The following is a 21319-nucleotide window of genomic DNA, read 5'->3' as shown; positions in this document are numbered from 1 at the left end:
TCCCTTCTGGCTTGTAGAGTTTCTTCTGAGAAATCAGCTGTTAACCTTATAGGAGTTCCCTTATATGTTATGTCGTGTTCCCCTTATGATTTCAATGATTTTTCTTTGTCTTTAATTTTTGTCTATTTGATTACTATATGTCTTGGTGTGTTTCCCTTGGGTTTATCCTGCCTGGGACTCTCTGTGCTTCCTGGACTTGGGTGGCTATTTCCTTTCCCATATTAGGGAAGTTTTTGACTACAATCTCTTCAAATATTTTCTCGGGTCCTTCCTCTGTTCTTCTCCTTCTGGGACCCCTTTAATGCGAATGTTGTTGCATTTAATGTTGTCCCAGATGTCTCTTAGGCTGTCTTCATTTCTTTTCATTCTTTTTTCTTTATTCTGTTCCGCAGCAGTGAACTCCACCATTTTGTCTTCCAGGTCACTTATCCGTTCTTCTGCCTCAGTTATTCTGGTATTGATTCCTTCTAGTGTATTTTTCATTTCAGTTACTGTACTGTTCATCTCTGTTTGTTTGTTCTTGAATTCTTCCAGGTGTTTGTTCTTTAATTCTTCTAGGTCTCTGTTAAACATTTCTTGCATCTTCTCCATCTTTGCCTCCATTCTTTTTCCAAGGTCCTGGGTCATCTTCACTATCATTATTCTGAATTCTTTTTCTGGAAGGTTGCCTATCACCACTTCATTTAGTTGTTTTTCTGGGGTTTATCTTGTTCCCTCATCTGGTACAAAGTCCTCTGCCTTTTCATTTTGTCTATCTTTCCGTGAATGTGGTTTTCCTTCCACAGGCTGCAGAATTGTAGTTCTTCTTGCTTCTGCTGTCTGCCCTCTATGTGAACAATTATTATATGAATAATTGTGAACAACTATGCTGTCATGGTGATGTCACCTGCTAGCTGTGATGGGCTGGGAAACACCCCCACCTGCCGCCTCCACAGCCGAATCATTACTGAATCTAAAGTGCTCAGAGATTAAAATGGTGATGAATTACTTGCCTTTTGCTTTAGGGCTTATAAAAAAATTGTTAAAGTAATAAACTGAAATCCTACTCTTCAGCATAGGGAGAAGAGGGGAAACGAATTGAGATATTAACATCAGACAAAGTAGACTTCACAGCAAAGAAAACGACCAGGGATACAGAGAGATGTTACATAATAATGAAAGGGTCAGTTCCTATGAAGATATAATAATCCTAAATGTGTGTGCACCTAACAAGAGGAAAAGGGATACAGACATAGGGCCTAGAAAAGAATAGAGACCAGAAGTAGATCCACACACATATGAGAAATTGACCTTTGACAAAGGTCTAAACACAAAGGGAGAAAGAACAGTCTTTTTAATAAATGGTATTGGAACAAATGAACATCCATATGCAAGAAAATGAATCTGAATCTAAATCCCACATCTTACACAACGTTAACTCAAAATGGATCAGAGATCTAAATGTAAAATGTAAACCTATAAAACTTCTGTAAGAAAACATAGAAGATGGGACTTCCCTGGTGGCGCAGTTGTTAAGAATCTGCCTGCCAACGCAGGGGATACAGGTCTGAGCCCTGGTCTGGGAAGATCCCACATGCCACAGAGCAACTAAGCCCATGCGGCACAACTACTGAGCCCGTGCTCTAGGGCCCGCGAGCCACAACTACTGAGCCCACGTGCCACAACTACTGCAGGCCACGTGCCTAGAGCCTGTGCTCTGCAACAAAGAGAAGCCACTGCAATGAGAAGCCCGCACATCACAACAATGAGCAGCCCCTGCTCGCCACAACTAGAGAAAGCCTGCACACAGCAACGACGACCCAAGGCAGCCAAATATAGATAAATAAAATAATTTTAAAAAGAAAGAAAACATAGAAGAAAAATCTTCATGACTTAAAATTAGGCAAAATTAGCCATGACACCAAAAGCACCATCCATAGAAGAAAAATCGATAAACTGGACTTTATCAAAATTAAAACCTTTTTCTCTGTGAAAGACACTTAAGAGATAAAAAGACAAGCTATAGACTGGGAGAAACTATTTGCAAGTCACATGTTCAACAAGGGAATTGTATCCAGCATATGGAAAGAACTCTCAAAACTCAACAGTAAGAAAACAACTTATTTAAAAATTGGTTGAAAAAAAACTTGAAAAGGGCTTCCCTGTTGGCACATTGGTTAAGAATCTGTCTGCCAATGCAGGGGACACGAGTTCGAGCCCTAGTCCAGGAAGATCCCACATGCCATGGAGCAACTAAGCCAGTGCGCCACAACTACTGAGCCCGCACTCTAGGGCCTGTGAACCACAACTACTGAAGCCCGCGTGCCTAGAGCCCGTGCTCCACAACAAGAGAAGCCACTGCAACAAGAAGCACGTGCACTGCAATGAAGAGCAGCCCCTGCTCGCCACAGAGAAAGCCCGTGTGCGGCAATGAAGACCCAACGCAGCCAAAAATAGATAAATAAAATTTTTTTAAAAAGGCCAACATCATTAGCTATTAAGGAAATGCAAATTAAAACCACTGAGATAGCACTACCTACCTATTGAAATGGCTAAAATAAAAAAATACTGCCAAACCACATGATCATTTCAACAGATGCAAAAAAAGCATTTGATAAAATTCAACATCTATTCATGTTAAAAACTCTTACCGAAGTGGGTATAGAGGGAACATATCTCAACATAATAAAAGCTATTTATGACAAACCCACAGCCAACATAAGACTCAATGGTGAAAACCTGAAAGCCTTCCCACTAAAATCTGGAACAAGAGAAGGATGCCCACTCTCACTTCTCTTCAACATAGTATTGGAAGTCCTAGCCACAGCAGTCAGACAAGAAAAAGAAATAAAAGGTATCCAAATTGGAAGGGAAGAGGTAAAACTGTCATTATATGCAGATAACATGATACTATATACAGAAAACCCTTAAGACTCCACACAAAAACTAGTAGAACTAATAAACGAATTCAGCAAGGTAGCAGGATACAAGATTAACAAACAGAAATCTTTTGCATTTCTTTACACAAACAATGAAATATCAGAAAGGCAAAGTAAAAAACAACCCCTTTTAAAATCACATAAAAAAAATATCTAGGGGGCTTCCCTGGTGTCGCAGTGGTTTAGTCCGCCTGCTGATGCAGAAGACGCAGGTTCGTGCCCTGGTCCAGGAGGATCCCACATGCCGTGGAGCGGCTGGGCCCGTGGGCCATGGCCGCTGAGCCTGCGCATCCGGAGCCTGTGCTCCGCAGCGGGAGAGGCCACAGCAGTGAGAGGCCCGCGTACCGCAAAATAATAATAAAAATAAAAAATATCTAGGAATAAACCTGACCAAGGAGGTGAAAGACTTATGTGCTGAGAACTATAAAACATTGATTAAGGAAATTACAGATGATTCAAAGAAATGGAAAGATATCCCATGCTCCTGGATTGGAAGAATATTGTTAAAATGGCCATACTCCCCAAAGCAATCTACAGATTAAATGCGATCACTATCAAATTATCCATGACCTTTTTCACAGAACTAGAACAAATAATCCTAAAATTTATGTGGAACTATAAAAGACCTAGAATTGCCAAAATAAGCCTGAGGAAAAAGAACAAAGCTGGAGGTATAACCCACCCTGATTTCAGACTATACTACAAAGCTACAGTAATCAAAACAACATGGTACTGGCACAAAAACAGACATATGGATCAATGAAACAGAATAGAGAGCCCAGAAATAAATCCACACACCTATGATCAATTAATCTTCGGCAAAGGAGGCAAGAATATACAATGGAGAAAAGACAATCTCGTCAGCGAGTGGTGCTGGGCAAGCTGGACAGTCACATATAAATCAATGAAGTTAGAACACTCCCTCACACCATACACAAAAATAAACTCAAAATGGCTTAAAGATTTAAATATAGGGGCTTCCCTGGTGGCGCTAGTGGTTGAGAGTCCGCCTGCCGATGCAGGGGATATGGGTTCGTGCCCCGGTCCGGGAAGATCCCGCATGCCGCGGAGCGGCTGGGCCCGTGAGCCATGGCCGCTGAACCTGCGCGTCCAGAGCCTGTGCTCCGCAACGGGAGAGGCCACAACAGTGAGAGGCCCGCGTACCGCAAAAAACAAAACAAAAAAAAAGACTTAAATATAAAACATGACACCATAGAAATCCTAGAAGAGAACACAGGCAAAACATTCTCTGACATAAATGTAAGAATGTTTTCTTAGATCAGTCTCCCAAGACAAGAGAAATAAAAGCAAATATAACAAATGGAACCAAATCAAACTTACAAGCTTTTGCACAGCAAAGGAAACCATAAACAAAATGAAAAGACAACCTACGGAATGGGAGAAAATATTTGCAAATGATGCAACTGACAAGGGCTTAATTTCTAAAATATACAAACAGCTCATACAACTCAATAACAAAAAAACAAACAACCCAATCAAAAAATGGGCAGAAGACCTAAAGAGGCATTTCTCCAAAGAAGACATACAGATAGCCAACAGACACATGAAAAGATACTCAACATTGCTAATTATTAAAATCAAAACTAGGGACTTCCCTGGTGGCACAGTGGTTAAGAATCCGCCTGCCAATGCAGGGGACACAGGTTTGAGCCCTGGTCTGGGAAGACCCCACATGACGCAGAGCAACTAAGCCCGTGTGCCACAACAACTGAGCCTGCGCTCTACAGCCCATGAGCCACAACTACTGAAGCCTGCGTTCCTAGAGCCTGTGCTCGCAACAAGAGAACCCACTGCAACAAGAAGCTCACACACTGTCACGAAGAGTAGCTCCTACTCAGTGCAGCTAGAGAACGCCTGAGCACAGCAATGAAGACCCAACACAGCCAAAAATAAATTAATTAAAAAAAAAATCAAAACTACAATGAGGTATCACCTCATACCAGTCAGAATGGCCATCATCAAAGTCTACAAATAACAAATGCCAGAGAGGGTACGGAGAAAAGGGAACCGTCCTACACTGTTGGTGGGAATGTAAACTGGTACAGCCACTATGGAAAACAGTATGGAGGTTCCTTAAAAAACTAGAAAGACAGCTACCGTGTGATCCAGCAATCCCACTCCTGGGCAGATATCTGGAGAAAACTGTAATTTGAAAAGATACATTCACCCCAACGTTCACAGCAGCACTACTTACAATAGCCAAGACATGGAAGCAACCTAAATGTCCATCAACAGATGAATGGATAAAGAAGATGGGTGATATATACATGTGTGTGTGTTTGTGTGTGTGTGTGTGTGTGTGTGTGTGTGTGTGTGTGTATACACAGACAATGGAATACTACTCTCCCATAAAAAAGAATGAAATAATGCCATATGCAGCAACATGGATGGACTTAGAGATTATCATACTAAGTAAGTCAGAAGAGAAAGACAAATACCATATATCACTTGCATGTGGAATCTAAAATATGATACAAATGAACTTATTTACAAAAGAGAAACAGACTCACAGACATAGAAAATAAACTTATGGTTACCAGAGGGAAAAGGAGGTGGGGAGGGATAAATTAGGAGTTTGGAATGAGCAGATACAAACTACTATATATATAATAGATAAACAACAAGGTCCTATTGTATAGCACAGGGAACTATATTCAATATCCTGTAATAAACCATAATGGAAAAGAATATGAAAAAGAATATGTATATATATAACTGAGTCACTTTGCTGTACACCAGAAACACAACATTGTAAATCAAGTATACTTCAATAAATAAGTAAATAAATGAAAATTTAAAGTATAGAAAAACTAATGCCAATACTAAGCGTTAACAGGGGCATAGAGCCACTTGAATCCTCATACACTGTTGGTGGGAATGCAAAATAGTGCTGCCATTCTAGAAAAGAGTTTGGCGATTTCTAATGAAGTTAAACAGACACTTACCCTATGACCCAGCAAACCTGCTCCTAAGTATTTACCCTAGAGAAATGCAAACCTCTACATGCATGTTTAAAGCAGCTCGATCCATAACTGCCAGAAACTGTAAATAACTCAAATTTCCTTCAACGGGTGAATGGATAAACACACTGTGATATGTCCATATAATGAATACTACTCGGCAATGAAAAAGAACAAACTACTGATACACACGACAGCTTGGATGAATCTCGGGGGCATTATACTAAGTGAAAGAAGCCACTCTCAAAGGTTACATACCATATGATTCCACTTACATGACAATCTTGAAAAGACAAAACTACAGTGACACAGAACAAATCAGCGGTTTCTAGAGATTAGGGTTGGGTGGGATGTGTGACTATAAAGAGGCAGCAGGAGGGAGATTTTTTAGTCGAAGGAACTGCTTTGTATTTTGATTATGGTGGTGGTTACGTGACTCTATACATGTTTTAAAATTCATAGAACTGTAGTCTTTCTTTAGGAAACTCTGAAGAAGCATGAATCTTGGGAATGATTCAAACAGGTGGTAAATCCTCATTTTTGCTTTATAAGTAGAAAAGTGGGTAAAACAGGGGAGCTGCTTCAAGCATAGGAAATGGCTTATCCCTAGATTCAGAGATGAGATGGGTGAAACGGAGAATAGTAAACTCAAAGGACAGAGGTGAAGTTTAAGGAGGCAGAAGTTAGGGCAGTGAATTTCACTGAGGGTAACGGTACAGTGGTACAAGATGACCGAAGAAGACAGTGTACATGGCTCCCTAGGGTGGTGGGTATGTAGTTTAAAAACATATATTCAATGTTAAAATTATCAACCTGAAAAATAAAGATAATAAAAGCTCAAGTCTTCGTCATATACGCTCAAGAAACAACACTTATACAATCTTCTTGGTTGGTGGCAATACCAAGATGATACTGAGAGCAATCAGGGGATGGGGAGGATTAACAACAGAAGACAGCAGCGATGTTGAAAAGGTGGCATCCACTGCTCCTAAGAAGGCGTGTGCATGTGAGAGGAGGGGCAGGTAAGGGCTGCAAAGTGGATGCTGACCCAGAACAGCAGAACACTTAAGGACTTAGAAAACAGGTGGAAACAAAACTAGATACAATTCAACAAGAATTTATTTATTGGGCTTATGTGTTCAATAAATGTCTGCTTAACTAATTTTAGTAGCAATCACTCCCACACATTTGAGATGACTCAGCTCCCTTTACACATACACTCCCACTCCCAGGGCCCCAACAACTCTTTAAACAGAACCTCTTCTCTTTTTTCCAAATCACCCCCCCCCACTCCCCCATCCCAGCAGCTACCCTTTGACCCAGCCACATCTTGCCCCAGTATTTAGGTACAAGAAATTTCAACTATACAACACTGCCTGCAAGTTTTAACAACGAACGACCTACGAACAGCATGTGAGTGGATACCAAAAAATCAAGGCTATGTTAATGGAAGTAGAGTTTTCAGAACAAGGGAAATGAGCGTCTCACTGAACTGCCAGCCTGGCAGAGCACACCTGGCATACTGTCACTGCCAAACACCATGTTTGAAAAGGGATATTCCCTACCTGGAACATACCCAGAGGTTGGTCAGGGCTATGAAGAGGCTGAGAGCCACAGCTCATGAAGGGAGAATAGGGTGTTTAGAGAAGGTTTAAGGGAGAGCAAGTTAGCATCTTCAAATTGCTGAAAGGTTGTCCTCTGAAAGAGGGATTTGATTTTTTTGGCTATTCAACTCAAGTCAGATTTCAACTCAACGTAAGAGCTTCCTAATATTTAGAATTTTCCAAATAGAATGGACAGGGTTGTAGGTAATGTGAGCTCAGTCTCTGGTATTATTTGTGCAGAAGGTCCCTGAAGGCCGTTCCTCAGGGGAGGCACGGAACATAATGCAGTGTTTAAGGCCACAGCCCCCACACTGTGTAAGATACACCTGGGTTCAAATCTGCTCTGCCACTTATTAGCTATGTGATCTTGAGCGAATTACTTAACTTCTCTGGCCCTTGGTTTCCTTTTGTATAAAAAGGAGGGTTCGAAGCAGACTGGAGACCATGGGTCGGGACCCCTCGGGCCCTTTACTTCATCCCCATTCTAATGGAAACCACTGTTGCCTCTGCCTATCCAGTAACTGTTCCCCCCTTTTCTGGTAATGGCCTATAATTTCCCCTGCTCTGATTCAGTAGTGGTTCTGGGGAGGGGAGGCAGGGTTGATCCCATAACTGCCTGACCCCTGGCCACAACCCCAGCTGCAGGGAAGGACGTGTGACCCAGCCTGGCCAATCTAGGCACAGTTCAGGCATGTGCACACGACCCAAGCTGGACCAACTGAGAGCCATTCACAGTCAGGACTTTCTCTAGGGGCACTATAGGAAAAGCTTGCTTTCTACAGAGGGCACCAATCTGAAAGACTATAACCTGGAGCTGCCAAGGGACCACTTCTGCCACCACCTGAGATGAGCCTGCCAGAGAATAAAGCCCACTCTGAGTCAAACAGGGCCAAGTAATACAAAGAGATATACTTGGTCATTTGAGCTCCTAAATCCAGCCATGCCTGAACCTAGCCCAGTCGCTTGGGATTTTCAGTTATTTGAGCAATAAATTCTCTTTTGTGCTTAAAGGCCATTTGAGGTGGGTTTGTGTCAGTTACATCTGAAAGAATCCTGACAGATACAACTACAAATGCCTATTAAGTGGCCACAGTGAACTAGATACCGTAAAAACATTTGATGCTATTAAAGAAATCTAAGATTGAGGCAATATTGAGGCAAAATACATAAGCTAGATGGTAGCACCAAACTACTTAATTTAACATTTTGCAGTTCAATTTCTACCTGGAGGGCACACAGATGGATGCTGTCATCTACCCACCAAAAACGGCACAGAGAGGATAGATTCCTTCTTCCCCTCCCTCCGTCCCAAAAGAAAATCGGAATAGCTCCTTACTGATCTCTCTGCCTCTAGTACTGCTTTCCTTCCAATCCATCCTCCACAAAGGGAGGTCACTGAAAGACCTAGAATCTCAAGCCTTCACTGCCCTACTCAGAATTCTCCGACCCTACAAGATAGAACCGAAGTCCCTTGGGTAGCCATACAAGGCTCATCATGTGCTGGCTCTTCCTCTCACATCCCGCCTCATCACCCGTCGCTCCCTCCTTAGCTCCCCAGAAAACCCCAATTAGTATTTCCTGCACATGCTCTGCTCTCGCACTTCTGGGCCTGTGCACACACTCCTCTCCCCGCCTGTAATGCTCTCCAGCAAACGCCTCTCCTTCACATGCTCCCTCCTCCATGAAGCCTTCCTGAAGCTCCTTTTCCTATGCTCCAAGGGACAGAGGTCAGAGGCCTCCGGCTAACTCCTACCCTTAGACCTCTTTCCTTTGGATTAAGAATCGCTTAGTGCATCCCACCAACTTGCTCAGTTCCAAGGGAGGAATATACTGTTCAATTATTCAAATGCAATGCCCAAAAGAAACTAAGATAAATGTTGAAAATACATGATTACTCCCCCAGCCCCCTGTTCCCTACCGCCCCTGTGCTGGTAAAGCAAAAAATAGAATGTGAGAATTTCTATTACAAAAACTCCGAAAACTGGTTAAATTCATTTGTTGTATGGGAATTTTGTTCTAGCAACTGTTTGAAATGTTAAAGGAGATGGGGAAGGGCAATGCCTTGGACTTGGGAGAGGTTTTTTAAAGTGGGAATGACAGCAGCATTGGTTTTAAAATGACTGCATCTGTAATTGAGACTACTGGTTGTGTGAGTAACCCTTCTTTTTTCCATTATTTATTTATTATTTACTTTTTAATAGATTTATTTTATTTACTTATTTTTAGCTGCGTTGGGTCTTCATTGCTGCACGCGGGCTTTCTCTAGTTGCGGCGAGCGGGGGCTACTCTTTGTTGCGATGTGCGGGCTTCTCACTGCGGTGGCTTCTCTTGTTGCAGAGCACAGGCTGTAGGCACACGGGCTTCAGTAGTTGCGGATCGCGGGCTCTAGAGCGCAGGCTCAGTAGTTGTGGCGCACAGGCCTCAGTAGTTGTGGCTTGCGGGCTCTAGAGCGCAGGCTCAGTATTTGTGGCTCACGGGCTTAGCTGCTCCGCGGCATGTGGATCTTCCCGGACCGGGGCTCGAACCCATGTCCCGTGCACTGGCAGGCGGATTCTTAACCACTGTGCCACCAGGGAAGCCCCTTTTCCATTAGTTTAAAAGATAGGTTTCGGGCTTCCCTGGTGGTGCAGTGGTTGAGAGTCCGCCTGCCGATGCAGGGGACACGGGTTCATGCCCCGGTCCGGGAAGATCCCACGTGCCGCGGAGCGGCTGGGCCCGTGAGCCATGGCCACTGAGCCTGCGCGTCCGGAGCCTGTGCTCCGCAATGGGAGAGGCCACAACAGTGAGAGGCCCGCGCACCGCAAAAAAAAAAAAAAAAAAGATAGGTTTTGCATAATTTGATATGTAAACCTCAAGCTTTCAGAGAATACTGTTGAAAATTTAAGCTCTAACATGCAACAGCCTCATGCTTTACCTAAGGAGATCACAGGTGTGCAATTTTCACTTGCAAATGATGTCTTTTTCTAAATTGCTGCCGATTAGATTTCCCCCTCTGGGTTCACAAATAAAGCACAGGCTGCAAGCTGCCCTGGGCCGACGCATCTATATCATCTCATACGACTGAGTGATGGCTTACAGGGAAACAAACTGGGTCGGAGGCCAAGCGCTGCAGGCATCCACTTCATTTTAGCTTTGTTCTAGCTTCGTTCCAGATCCCAGTGCTCATCTTAAAACTTTCAAACTTCACAGAAACCATTCTGGGCCCCTCAGCTACAATCAAATGTGCAAATGACTTTACCACTCTTTTAGGAGATTTTAATTCTTTGACTCTCTTGCCAGTTCCTTAGCTTGAGGTATCAGTCCTTAGCCTGGTGTTGTGGAAACTTATAGAACACATTCAAACTCAGTAGGGCTGTCAGAATCCTCCTGGCCACGCCTGAAGTCCCAGGTATCAAGGGATTACTGGGTGCCACACTAGTAACCTTTCACCTGAACAGGAAAATTGCAAATGTCACCATTTGATATTTTCAATGACTTTTATTCCATCAGGTTCGGGTTCAGAGCATGGTGGCATCACACCTGTCACTCTGCCTCTGGGCTCTCCGGGAGTCCATAGATGGGCTTTGTGGGGGCAGGGAGCTGGAGGTCCTTAGACTCTTGGAACTTTCATGTGAGCATTTTTCCCAGGAGAAGATAAGATATTCACCCATCATCAAATTCTCAAATGGGTCTGTAACCCATTTGATTAAGGAACACTTCTCTAAATGTATTTTATGAACATTATGTTCTCCCTACCTATTATGAGGCAGATGTGATATTTACTTCACTCTATTAGTGAATAACTTTATTTCGCAGCAATCTGGTATGTCTAAAGTATTTATCTCTACTCTTTGGCCTGTTTCCAACAAGACGGAGCACTTATCACGGGGCTGTCAGCTCACCAAACGGATGACCTTGAGAAAGGTCCCCTCAACTCCCTTGGCTGGTATTCTTCAACTGTAAAAGGAGATTAGGTGATCTACATGACCTTTTAGATCCCTGCGAAACTTGGGAGAGATTTCCCTCGTACGGGTCTATTATGGTCCTTTATTTGTAAATGGAAGATTCAAGGACTTTTTTCATTGAATTACTCTAATGTTTTTATCTGGCACTAAAATATTTAAAGGCTGTCCTGAAAAGAGCACAGCAAAAGCCCCCCTCCTGGCTGCACCTAAAAAGAACTGAAGTGGGAGATGGCAGAAGGCAGGGCTGGGGTTGATACTAGGTTATCTATCAAGTGCTCTCTTTCTCGAATCTTCGACACACAGACCAGACAACCATCTGTCAGACAGTCCCTTTCTGACTACGGACGAAAAATGTCATTTCTGCCCTTTTTGGACTCAGGGCTGCTGGGAATGCTTGTGTATGCCCTGGCCCACAACTGTTCTCATTCCCATCTTGACTATTAAATAAATTCCTGCTAGATTAAACTGAACTAAGGACAACGGATAGGTTGCAGCAACTCTGGCCCAGTCTCTTTTTATGGACATACAATTAGGTTCTAAGAATCCCCAAATGATGGTTGTATGGTAGAGGTCTGACGAATAATAATAACAAGAGCAGTGGTCATTTGTTAACTGCACATACTACAGCACACAGACTATGTGGTTTAAGCATTTTAATTCATTCATTTATTCATTCAATCAACAACTGTTTTTAAAATCTCTACAACTGCCAGACACTAAGTGCTAAGGACAAAATGGTAATTAAAAAGAAATCCTTGGTCCTGTGCAGCGGACTTTATAGCCTAGTGGGAATTCATTCATTTTAAGTCACACAGATAGATGTAAAATTCCAACTCGGTTACGTGCAGCAAAGGGGATGTGTGTCATGCTGTGAGGGCATCAAGGAGGGAGGGGAGGGAGGGCTCCCCCGGTGGAGCCGGGGTGGAAGAGAGGTTAAGATGTTAGCCAGAGTGAGGGTGCAGCAGGAGGGCATACCTGCTTTGGAAAAGACCACTTTGGCTGCAGTCAGGAGAAATACCGGGAGGGGACTGAGAGTAGCTGCAGAGAGAAAACAGGCTGGGAAGCTAGTACCGGGGTAGAGACTAGCAAGGCTGGCAGCTTAGACAAGGAGGGCGGTGACGGTAGAGCAGAGGAGAAGCAGCAGATGGATTCGAGAGACGTTCAGGAGATAGAATCAGCAAAGCTTGGTGATGGAATAGACACAGGTGGGAAAGGAAGAAAGAAGGGACCAAAAAGACTCCTGGGTTGCTGACTTGGGGCTCCAAATGGGTGGTGGTACCCAGATTTGTTGGGAAAGATCAAGAGTTTGCTGTTGGGCATGAGAGATTGGGGGTGGTTTTCTCTCATTTTCTCCCTCCTGGTATGGCTCTTGACAAAGTCACGTTTTCAAGTCAGCTGAGCCAGCTGTTAAGCATTTACCAGCACACCACTGATGGTGCGTGAGAAGCTGGTGAGCTAGGCTGCAGCTGGACTGCAAAGTTTGATAGAACTCTGCATTTTATTCTAGGAGTGACGAAAGCCATGGCAAGTTGTAGGCAGGAGAGCAGTGTAGTCTGGTGCCTGATGTAAGGTTGCTTACTGCTGGGGAGGAGGGGCCAAGAGTGGAAGCAAGGAACTAATCAGGAGGCTAGAGGGGCAGTCCAGGCATGAGATGATGGTGGCCTGGACTCGGGTGGGGGCAGTGGACAGGGACAGAAGTGGGTGGAGCGCAGAGAGATTTTGGTGATCTAATTCATTAGGACATTCTCTCACTTTTTGGTGGGGCATGAGGGAAAAGAAGAAATCCAAGCTGACTCCTGGGTTACTCCTAGACTATGTTTATTAATACGGCCTTAATTTTTACAACTTAATAAAATCTCGAACATACAGGAAAGCAGAGAGAACAATATAACCAATACCCATCACTCAGATCCAACAAATGAAAGCATTCCACCATGAAGGAACGGTACAAATTCCTTCCTTTTTTAAAAAAGAAATAAAATGTTACAGATAAAGTTGAAGGCTTTTTTCCTTTATTAATATGGTAAGTTATATTAATAGATTTTCTTAAAGAAAATTTCCTGGTGTTACTGACATAAACTTTACTTGATTATGCTGTATTTTTAATACATTGCTGGCTTCATTTTATTAATAATTTACTTTATATTTTTGCATCAATATTTATAAGTGAATTTCCTCCATAAATAATATTTCTCATTACGTCTTGTTTGACTATGGTATCTTGGGATATTGGCCACATAAAAGGAGTTGGTAGTTATCCCTCTTTATCTTTTATCTGAAACAGTTTATTTAAGATAGGGGTTATCTGTTAATCTCTTGCCCCTCTCTCACTCCATTGTAGTCACCACGCAAAAACCCGAGCTCTGGTTAAATGTGACTCTTTGCCTACCGCTGGGGGTGCACCTGCGCAGCTGGAAAAAAAAACACAGCCATACTGGTTGAACTTGCTTGAAATTAAGGACCCTTAATGCTGTCCAACAATCATGCTAGAAATCCCTGGACCATCCATTCCCTTCTTCTCCTAAAGGACAATTTCAAACCTTCTCCCCTCTCCTCAAACCTCTGATAACTCCTCTCCAACTTCACTCTCGGCTAATGACGGTGCCTTGTGTTTCACTGAGAAAGCAGAAGCCATCAAAAGAGAACACTGAGCCCGCGTACCCTGCCTTCCCTCTTGTTTTGATGGATAAACTATCTCTGCTCCAGTAATTCCCACTCTCACTCTTGCATTATCAGTTTTTCCCTATCTACTGGATCATTTCTACCAGATATATAATTTCTCAAATAAACCCCTCTCAAGCTCACATCTCCACCCAACCACTGCTCTCCTTTACAGCAGAATCTTCAAAAGAATCGTTTCAACGCGATCTTTAGCTCTTGTTCTTCCCTTCTCGAGCTCCCCTCAACCAATTTCTGCCTCTAATACTCACATAAACTGCATGACAAGATCACCAACAACTTCCACACCGCTAAATCTAATGGTCACTTCTCAGTCTTGTTGCTACTTGTCTTTGACCCATTATTAGTCTTTCCCCCATCTGATACTCCTCCTTGAATCACTTTCCTCACTTGGCTTCTAGGACGACAACCACCCTTGGCTGGTTTTCCCCCTTCCTCATCTGCTGCTTCTCAGTCTCCCTTGGTGTTCCCTCCTCATCTTCCGGAGCTCTCCATTTTTGGAAAGCTCCTCTTTAAATGTCATCTCTTCTCTGTTTAACTCACTCCTGTGATCTCATCCAGTCTCATTATCTTTCATTACATATAGGTGTACCAACAGCTCCAAGATTTTCATCTCCAGCCCTAACCTCTCCCCTGACTTCTAGACTCATATATTCAACTGCCTATTTACCATTTCCACTTGGATGTCTAACGGTCACCTCGAAATTAATAAAACTCCTTATCTTCCCCCAGAAACTTGCTCCTCCACAATCTTCCCCATCTCAGTAAAAGGCAATTCCATCCTACCAGTTACTCAAGCCAAAAATCTTGGAGTCATTCTTGACTTTTTTCCATACATCATATACTCAGTCCACCAGTAAAACTTGTCTCTACCTATGAAATTTTCCCCAAACTCAACCATTCCTATCTGTCTCCACTACAACCACCCTTGCCTGAGCCATCATGCTCCAATTGCAGAAGCTTCCTAACTGGTCGCCCTGTTGTGCATCTTGACACCTTATATTCCATGCAGCCGGTGGAGTGATTCTTTTCAAACATCATTCAGATGATGCCACTCATCTGCTCAAAGCCCTCTCACAGCTTCCCTTCCCACTCAGAATAAAAGCCAAATTCCTTAGCCTTCAAAGATGAATGAATAAATAAACCTCTAAATGTTCCTTGGTCCTAGTCTATAAACTCATCTTGGACTAGGAATTTTTTCACTCATTCAATTTTCTTTAATGGTTATAGTCTAATTAGGATGTAAATTTTTCTTGCTTTAACACTGGTAACATTTATCTAGAAAACTGTCATTTACGTTTTCAAATTTACTGCCCCAAATTGTTCATAGTATTTTTCCATTTTCTCCTAATATTGTCTATTTGTCCCTTTTCCCATCCCCCCATCAACCCTGACAGAAGTTTGCCTTTTTATTAGTCTTTTTAAAAAACTAGCTTCTGATTTTGTCAATCTTTATTATTTGTTTTATATTACATTAATTGTTGGTCTTATCTTTATTATTTCCTTTCATCTATTTCCTTGGGTATACTCTGTTGTCCTCTTCTCAACTTGAGTTCATTAATTTGTAAATCTTTCTTCTTTTCTTATACATTTCAGGATATAAACTTCTCTTCACATCCCACTTTAGCTATATTCCATAAATTGGTATTTGGAATGCCTTTGTTTTTATTCAGTTCTAAATATTTTATAATTTCCATTATAATTTCTTCTTAGATCCATGACATCATATGTGTACATATATATGTATGTGTGTGTATATATTCATGACGTACATATCCATTATCTGTTTAAATATATTTAGAAGTGGGCTTAGTAGGATTCCAAACATATTTGGTGGTGGGGGGGGCGTTAGCAGTCATTGTTTATTGCTAATTTTCTTGCATTTTGGTCAAAAAATGTGGTATGCATAAAGTTGACTCTTCAGTATTTTTTGAGGTTTCCTTTATACCCTAATTTGTCATCAATTTTTGAAAAATATACTTTGCAAGGTTGAAACAAATAAGTATTTTCTACTGGTTGGGCACAGAATTCTACGTATGTATTACTTGATCAAGTTTGTTTCTTACGGAAGTGTTCAAATTTTCTATGTCCTAATTATTTCTCTGCTTTATTAGTATCTGAGAGAAGGGTATTTAAAAACTCCCACTATGGTTATGGATTTGTTAACAATTAAGTCAAGTTTTTCTTTATACATTTTGAAGCTATGTTGTTAGTATTCTGTGGGTTTAAAACTGCTCTATTTTTTTTGGTGAATTATCCTTTTATCATCTAGTAATAACATTTCTTAATCCCTAATAGAATTCTTTTAAATTTCAAAAGCTTATCTGTCTGATGTTAGTATCAATATAATTACTCCAACTTATTTTTGGTTAGCATTTGCCTAGTATATCTTGTCTCACTAATTACTTTCAAACTTTCAGTATCCTCTGTTTTAGGTTTGTCTCTTATAAATCACATATATCTTTAAAATTTTTAAAAAATTAATTTCCATTATCTGGTTAATTTAAAATTTTACATCTATTGTGATTGCCTTTTTATCACTCTTTTTAAAAAACTGGCTTTTGGTTTTGTCAATCTTTATTATTTAGCAGTAAGTACATTTGGCAAATGACTAATGGAAAAAATTCTCTTTCACAGACACAGGAAAAGGAATTAGTTGATGTGCTAGCTGATCTGAACAAAGTATTGCCTCTAACAAAAGAATAATTACGAGTTTGGTATATTTAACACTGATTTCTAACAAGTGAAATCAATGTAAGTTGATGTCAGCTTAAAAAGCTCAACATCACTAATCATCAGAGAAATGCAAATCAAAACCACAATGAGATACCACCTCACACCTGTCAGAACGGCCATCACCAAAAAGACCACAAATAACATGTTGGTGAGGATGTGGAGAAAAGGGAACCCTAGCACACTGCTGGTTGGAATGTAAATTGGTGCGGCCACTACAGAAAAGAGTATGGACCTCAAAAAACTAAAATCAGAACTACCATACGATCCAGCAATTCCACTCCTGGGTATATATCCAAAGAAAACAAAAACACTAATTTGAAAAGATACATGCACCCCAATGTTCATAGCAGCATTACTTACAATAGCCAAGATATGGAAGCCACCTAAATGTCCATCAACAGATAAATGGATAAAGAAGATGTGGTGTATATATACGATGGAATACTACTCGACCATAAAAAAGAATGACATTCTGCCATTTGCAACAACATGGATGGACCTAGAGGGTATTAGGCTTAGTGAAATAAGTCAGACAGAGAAAGACAAATACTGTGTTTTATCACCTATATGTGGAATCTAAAAAATAAAGCAAACAAACAAATATAACAAAACAGAAACAGACTCACAGATATGGAGAACAAATTAGTGATTACCAGTGGGGAGAGGGAAGGGGGGAGGGACAAGATAGGGGTAGGGGACTAAGAGGTACAAACTACTATGTATAAAATCAAGAAGCTACAAGGATATTTTGTACAGCATGGGGAAATATAGCCCTTATTTTATAATAACTTTCAATGGAATATAACCTATAAAACTATTGAATCACCAAGTTATACACCTGAAACTAATATGGTAAATCAACTATACTTTAAAAAAAAACCGAACAAATCAGAAAGAGGTCAGCCTTGTACCAGTTGACAATGAAAACTGCCTCATAAACATCTGCACCTATCTACAGGGGATGGGAAATATAGTATAAACTTTAGAAACCACTCATTCAGAGTCCAGCTCATTCATTTTTTATTGTGGTAAAATATGCATAACATAAAATTGCTCATTCATTCTTACACAGTGGACAGGTGACCTGCCTAAGATCACTCAGAAAAGATGACCAGGCCCTAAATGGGTTAGGGCTCTGCAACTGTGAAAACTAGCTGTTGCGGCGGGATGGGTGCGAGGTGGGGGAAAGTGGGAAGGAGTGATTCTGCATGTGCAGACTCACGGGATTTTCCAACAGAACCGTACTTGGAGTGTTCTGGTTAACCAGAAAAGCTTGACTATGCAGTCAGGAAGGGAAAAACAGGGCAAACATGAGGGCTTCTCACGAACTATCCCCAAAATAAATACAACTAAAGGCTCAGGCAACTTTTTTTTAATCATTAAAATGTTGGAGAGGAAAGTCCAATGCTGCAGATTTGCTTTAATGGGAAGACAGTTCTTTTGCTCCTGAGGGAAGGTAAGCTTGGATCAATAGCTGGGTCATTAGGATGGCTCAGAGTCTGCAGAACATATTTTATCAACAAGGACTTAAGGGTACTTTTCATGTGCCTGGAGCACTGCTTGATGCAAAAGGAATGAAACTGATGAGGTCTCTGTGCTTAAGGATCTCACAGAATCCATGAGGAGACATAATTATGTTCAAAGACCAGAAAGCAATTAGTAGCTGTATCAAGGCCTTCAGGAAAAAGAGCATCCTGGGCCAGGGTGGTGAGGCGAGGACTTGTGGCCTGGATATGTGTGGCCTATATCAAAATCGTAACACCATCAACAGCACTCAACTATTTGCTAACTGCCTACTGGGGCGGGGGGCAGACAACATACTGGGCAGTAATCACAGGTGTTTATATCCTCATTTTACAGATAAGGGCATAGTCTCAGAGAGGCTGGGAAACGGTTACACCTGTAGTTGAAGGACGAGCTAGAGATTCAAACCCAGGTGTGACACAAGAACCAAGCTTGATCAGTTCTCCTTAAAGCCCCTTCCATCACAGTAATGAAGGGCCAGGATTTTCAACTTGGATTTTTAAAACACTTTGTAGAAGTAATTATAATATATTCCAAAGAGGAAGGCAAAAAAAAAAAAAAAAATCACCCCCACTTGCCTGCCTACTTCTTCTTCAGTTCTTAGCTTGAACATCGTCTCTTCCAGGACTCCTCCCTGCTCCCCAAACTGGGCTAAGCTCCCAAAATAAGAACCACAGTCCTTCATGTGCAATTTCAAAAGCCAATATGCTCTGAAAATTTAAAGTGTTTTCATAATTTTGCAGCAAGCTCGTTTGGTAGCAAAAGGTGACCTGATGTGAAACTACTTTCAGTCTTTACTTTTCCTACTCAGTGTGAATCTTCATATTCCAATGTGGAAAATAATAATGTGTTTGATTAAGGGTGCTGCCTAGACTTCACTGCAGTTACTAGAGAATATATATGTATATTACCTTCCTAAAGTCCAAACACTGCTGACTTGCAAACCACATCTGACCCCAGGAGTTTCGGACAAGGGACTCTGGACCTATTCCCTACGCATAAATCTGACTGCACTACAAGTATTTATTCTTCTTTGTAGGCCCAGCACCTGACAGAGTGCCTTGCACATAATAGGGACACAATAAATATCTCCTGAATGAAGAAACAAGGCTGTGAAATTGGCTATAGGGAAAAGGGTCAGTGGCTTGGGAGTGACCACGGCTCCCAACTTGAAGGCCAGGCCTCTACCCTGGAAGGCCACTTCCTTCTCTGACATGGAGCTCCTATAAATAATTGCCGTTGATGGAGGGCAAGCAACATAGCTGTTGTCTTCACTAGGAATAAAAATAGTCCAGTGGTCTTACATGATGGGCCCAGATATAACTTTAGCCGGGTAATACAAAACAGGAGACATTCCATACCTCAGACTACATGGGCAGCTTCGAAGATCCCCTCCAACTTGGGAGAAGACCTGCACTGGGTCTAACCCTGCTACCTGCAGTAACCTTTCTGGCCTGCAGTTTTCTCATCTGTAAAATGGCAACCAGAGTAAGCCCTAAGACCCTCGCAGGTGGGTCTCTAACAAGATAATTCAAGGGCAGAATAGCAGCAGTCGCCACACACCCCGGAGTGGGATGCACACCTCAGGAGTTTCTTCACTCCCGTCTACTGTCCTCGCAGTCCAGAGCTCACCATCCTCATTCAGTGTGCTCTGTCCAAACTACACACACCTCCTTCCATCCAAAAGCAGCAGAGTCAATGCAGAAAGACGCGTTTTGTACCCAGGGCACCCAGGGGGCTCCTTCTATCTTCGATCCCAAACAGCGGTCAAAGAATCCTGTGCAGTGTAGCCGCACAGCCCTTAGGTCCCCTGGCTCGTAAAGTGGACGGGGTGGGGAGTAACCATCGGCCAGCAAGGACCGGATTTAAAGAGGAAATTTCCTCTTAACTGCAAAGTCTCAGCACACGAGAGGGGGCTGGGTAGGAGAATAAGTGCCTCGAGATGGCAGTTCGGGGTGGTTCCTCCTTACCTGGTAACACAGGATTGTCTGCTGCACCAGCCGCGCGTATCCGTCTAAGCGGACCCCGGAATTGCTCCTGCTCCTCATCTCCGCGTTGCTCCGGGGCCTCGGCGTCCGACCTGCTACAAGGCGGTGGGACGCCTGGGCTGCGGCCGCCGAGCGGAGCCGGTTCCCAAGCACTCACAGCCTCGGTCAGTTCTCGAGATGGAGCCCGGCGTTACGAGGTAGGGACTTTTTTAAACGATAGAACCAAACTATGATTGGAAAGCAAGCCAACTAGAGTTTCTTACTGCTGAAAGGCGCGGAGGAGGAGAAAGGGGCTGGCGCTACGGCTGCCCCGCCTTGACCAGGTCCGTAGCGCTTCCGACGCTCGCGAGTCTCTCGCGGCCCCGCGGGAGAAGTGGGGAACTGGGTTCCGGGCGTGGGGCGACGATGCCCCCGCCGAGCCTTTTCTGTCTTCGGGCTGTCGCGAGACGGCCTCGGGGCCGGCCGCGAACTCTACACGACCCGCCTGCCGCAGCAGACTCACAGCCCAGTCCCCGGCCGCGCCCCCGCCGCGGAACGGAACCCTCCGAGTCGCGGCCAGTGGGGGAAGAAAAACGAGGTGGCCCCCGAGAGCAGCGGGGAACTTGGCTCCGGGCGGGAACGTTTGCCTCTCTCAGCCCCTTATCTCCCTGCCGGCCGTCGACCTCAGCGGAGGCTGTTGAAATAGGTCCTTCCGTCGCGGGCATCTGGACGCCCCGGGCCCGCCCCCGGACCCGCCCCCGGCGCGGAGCCGAATCCGTGGAGCCGGGCCTGAGGCCCAGAACGCGCCTAACACGCTCTGTCGCTGGCGGCCCCGCCCAGCCCTGAGATGAGCTTACAACCCCATCCCTGGCCCCGCCCTCTAGCACCGCCCCTAGATCCGCCGTCGCGGAGCAGGAAGCTCGCAGCTGCGGAGATAAAGGACTGACTCCGGGCGGGGGGTAAGGC

At 43.2% G+C, this 21319-nt stretch overlaps 1 protein-coding gene across 15 annotated transcripts in view; it reads right to left on the bottom strand.

Moving 5' to 3' along the window:
- Positions 1-21075, bottom strand: part of PHKA2 (phosphorylase kinase regulatory subunit alpha 2) — an 82219-nt gene extending 61144 nt beyond the window's left edge. For 4 of the 15 annotated variants that reach the window (XR_012329390.1, XR_004524540.2, XM_033849912.2 and 1 more), the window contains exon 1: positions 20357-21075. Coding sequence is in view for 12 of the 15 variants with exons in the window: in XM_033849912.2 (XP_033705803.1) it covers positions 20357-20434 (78 nt within the window). In the remaining 3 variants the exon portion in view is untranslated. The remainder of the gene's footprint in view (positions 1-20356) is intronic. The other 11 variants (XM_033849902.2, XM_033849907.2, XM_073799586.1 and 8 more) reach the window with 6 other exon arrangements.
- Between the last annotated feature and the right edge of the window lie 244 nt (positions 21076-21319).

Source organism: Tursiops truncatus, chromosome X, assembly GCF_011762595.2.
Source record: "Tursiops truncatus isolate mTurTru1 chromosome X, mTurTru1.mat.Y, whole genome shotgun sequence".
Classification (NCBI taxonomy): domain Eukaryota; kingdom Metazoa; phylum Chordata; class Mammalia; order Artiodactyla; family Delphinidae; genus Tursiops; species Tursiops truncatus.
The sequence above is the reverse complement of the archived record's forward strand: the minus strand, read 5'-3'. Positions and strand labels throughout refer to the sequence as shown.